Here is a 2557-nt window from a genome sequence, read left to right on the forward strand (position 1 = left end):
TTTAACTGTATCAGGATCATAAGTATTGCCCAAAGTGCCGATGCTATTAACCCCTGCTCACCAGACGCAGGTATATCACCTTTCGAAGGCCTTGGCCCTTATACCAGCCTGGATTATGGTGTATGATTTCGCGGGGCCAGTTTTCAAAAGCCTTCAATAAAGTATGCGACATATAAAATGTTTTTTGGGCTTTAAGAATATTTAACGCTGTTAATTGGTATTTCATGATGTGTATTGGCTACGAAAATGGACCCACTACGCGGAAGGATAAAATTGAAAGCTCCAGATTTTATCTTGTTAGTTTAATGGGGCTCTTTTTTTAATATTTTTAAATACCTTTTTGTTGGACCTGATAATTTGTATTAGACGCTCCACCGTATATACCCACTGCATTGTAAATTTCAATGCGTTTTTTTTCTTTTTAATTGGCTTGTTGCTCGACTTATTACGTACATGAGCACAAAATGTGCACTGTTTCCCTAATGAGCGTACAATCCCATATCGCATTTTCCTTCATTCACATTGTTTTCGAATCGGCAATGTGGACGTTGAATCTACGGTGGATGCACTCTGCAAAGGCCATCACAGTATATTGTGATATAGCTTCAGCCAAAACAAGTATTGGACTATATACGACTTCATATCACATACAAATAGACGAGGAAAAATTGGTAAGGTAAGGCTTTGCATTAACATTTTAGTAGATTTGTTATTTAGGTATTTACTTGGTTGTTTTGCTCATATATTATGCTTAAATAACAAATGCACTCATTTTCTTGACTATTGTATCGACTTTTCACAAGGCTTTTTTAAATTCAAGAGAGCTGGACCGCTAGAGTTTTACTGGTATAGCAGTTAGCCTGAAAGGCGTTGCTGTGATAAGGCGGTCGGTAATACAGAATCCGGTAAACTGAAGCCGGTAATACCAGTACCGACGTGAACCGGTACACTTTGGCTTACCAATATGTCCATCGAGATTCAGCAACGGGCTTGACAGGGGCTGACTGGGCGACCACCAAGATGGGAACGCTCACTTCTTTTGTGGCGATGGATGGGATCGCCCGTGCTTTTGGCTGGGTGTGGGTCGAGTTTGGATGGACGACCAAAGAAAGGTCGCGTTTCAAGGTGTCCGCGAGGGTAGTGAAAGTGGTGATGTGGATGACCGAGAATCCCTTAACCGTCGCGCTGACGATTGAGCTAGACGGAGTAAGCTCCAGCGTGAAAGGCGTGCTCGCCATCGGGTGCTCGATCGGCGGCAGCGGCCACGCGTGGCTTCTTCCGGTGATGCCCGCTCCAGACCAAATGCAAGACAGCGAGAGCGAAAAACTCGACAGAACGAGCACCGACTGGATTCGGTGAGTCATCGCCCGGTCGCCAAGGCGTTTGATTCTTGTGTTGAGAGGAATTGGCGACGCCGCCATCAGCGCGCCAATGAAACGGAGACGCCACGAGCGGCTACCGTGACCATGTGATTGAACGTAAAGAGATGTGCGTCTGCATACCCAAAGAACAAGTCGTCGCGCGTAATGTAGCACGTCTTCTCAAGCAAATAAAGGAATTCGTGACGAGTTGAGCTCTCGAATTCTTTCAGCTGAACATGTGACTGAGGATGAGATCTGATGAATGTCACCGCAAGAACCGCGGTTGGCTCTTGCAGGGGTCTGAATTAAAAATTTCAGTATCACTAAAATCAGTTTTTTTAATTTAAAATGGATTACTGCAACTTTCTTAAAAATATGAATATGATATATATGCAAAAGTAGGCTCATAGAAACTTAGGATGCCTTACGAAACTCTCAACACCGTATCTTGATGTATGTCTGTATTGCCCTTACTAGCTCTTAGTTATGAATCTGATAGCCAATAATTATCTCAGAGTCCACAAACAATTCAATTTCAAGTTAGGTATATTGTGCTCTGTTAGTGACCTAATGATCATCAATATCCGAGACTACCACCCATTCCAATGCTAGTCTTTTTGTGCTTCGGTCTCTACTTTAGGATGACTAGTCCTGTATTCCTGTCCGTCATCGTCCACAAATCGCGTTTGCCATTTGTTGACATCATTAGCTGCGTGTGTTAACGCGTTGCTCCACACCCCGATCGGCAGTGGGCCTGTGTCCGGTGCTGTTATTTGTCTGCTTGCGTGCGTGTCCATTGCCAGATTAGCGAGTGCGTCCGCCGTCTTGTTGTGGCTTCGAAAGTGATGCGTCCAAGATTGGACGCTGCTTAGATCAGCGAGTCTCCTGCATTTCCAGTAAAGTCTCTGCAGATGTGGTGCCCGTGGAGGACGTCTGCTTTGCATCTGCTTGATGATCATTTTGCTGTCCCCAATTACATGCAGCTGTGGAAGTTTGGCGCCGACTACGTGCTTGAGTCCGGCGAGGAGCCCCTGATATTCAGCGACATTGTTTGTAGTAGAAGCGTTGCCGAACGCCATGCTGGCACACCAAATGGGTGTCACCGCTGTCGCCCCCGTTTCGAGTCGTAGAATAACCGAGCCACTGCCTCCCGGTCCTGGGTTGCCTCGCGACCCTCCGTCGAAGAGTAAAACATG

At 45.7% G+C, this 2557-nt stretch overlaps 1 protein-coding gene across 1 annotated transcript in view; it reads left to right on the forward strand.

Moving 5' to 3' along the window:
* PITG_18116 (uncharacterized protein) overlaps positions 1-1670 on the forward strand; it is a gene marked incomplete at both ends in the record, with an annotated part of 3200 nt that extends 1530 nt beyond the window's left edge. Inside the window, 3 exons of the mRNA XM_002997695.1 lie at positions 367-394; positions 998-1355; positions 1658-1670. Coding sequence (XP_002997741.1) covers positions 367-394; positions 998-1355; positions 1658-1670 — 399 coding nt within the window. The remainder of the gene's footprint in view (positions 1-366; positions 395-997; positions 1356-1657) is intronic.
* Between the last annotated feature and the right edge of the window lie 887 nt (positions 1671-2557).

Source organism: Phytophthora infestans, genomic scaffold (assembly GCF_000142945.1).
Source record: "Phytophthora infestans T30-4 supercont1.68 genomic scaffold, whole genome shotgun sequence".
NCBI classification, from domain to species: Eukaryota; Oomycota; class Peronosporomycetes; order Peronosporales; family Peronosporaceae; genus Phytophthora; species Phytophthora infestans.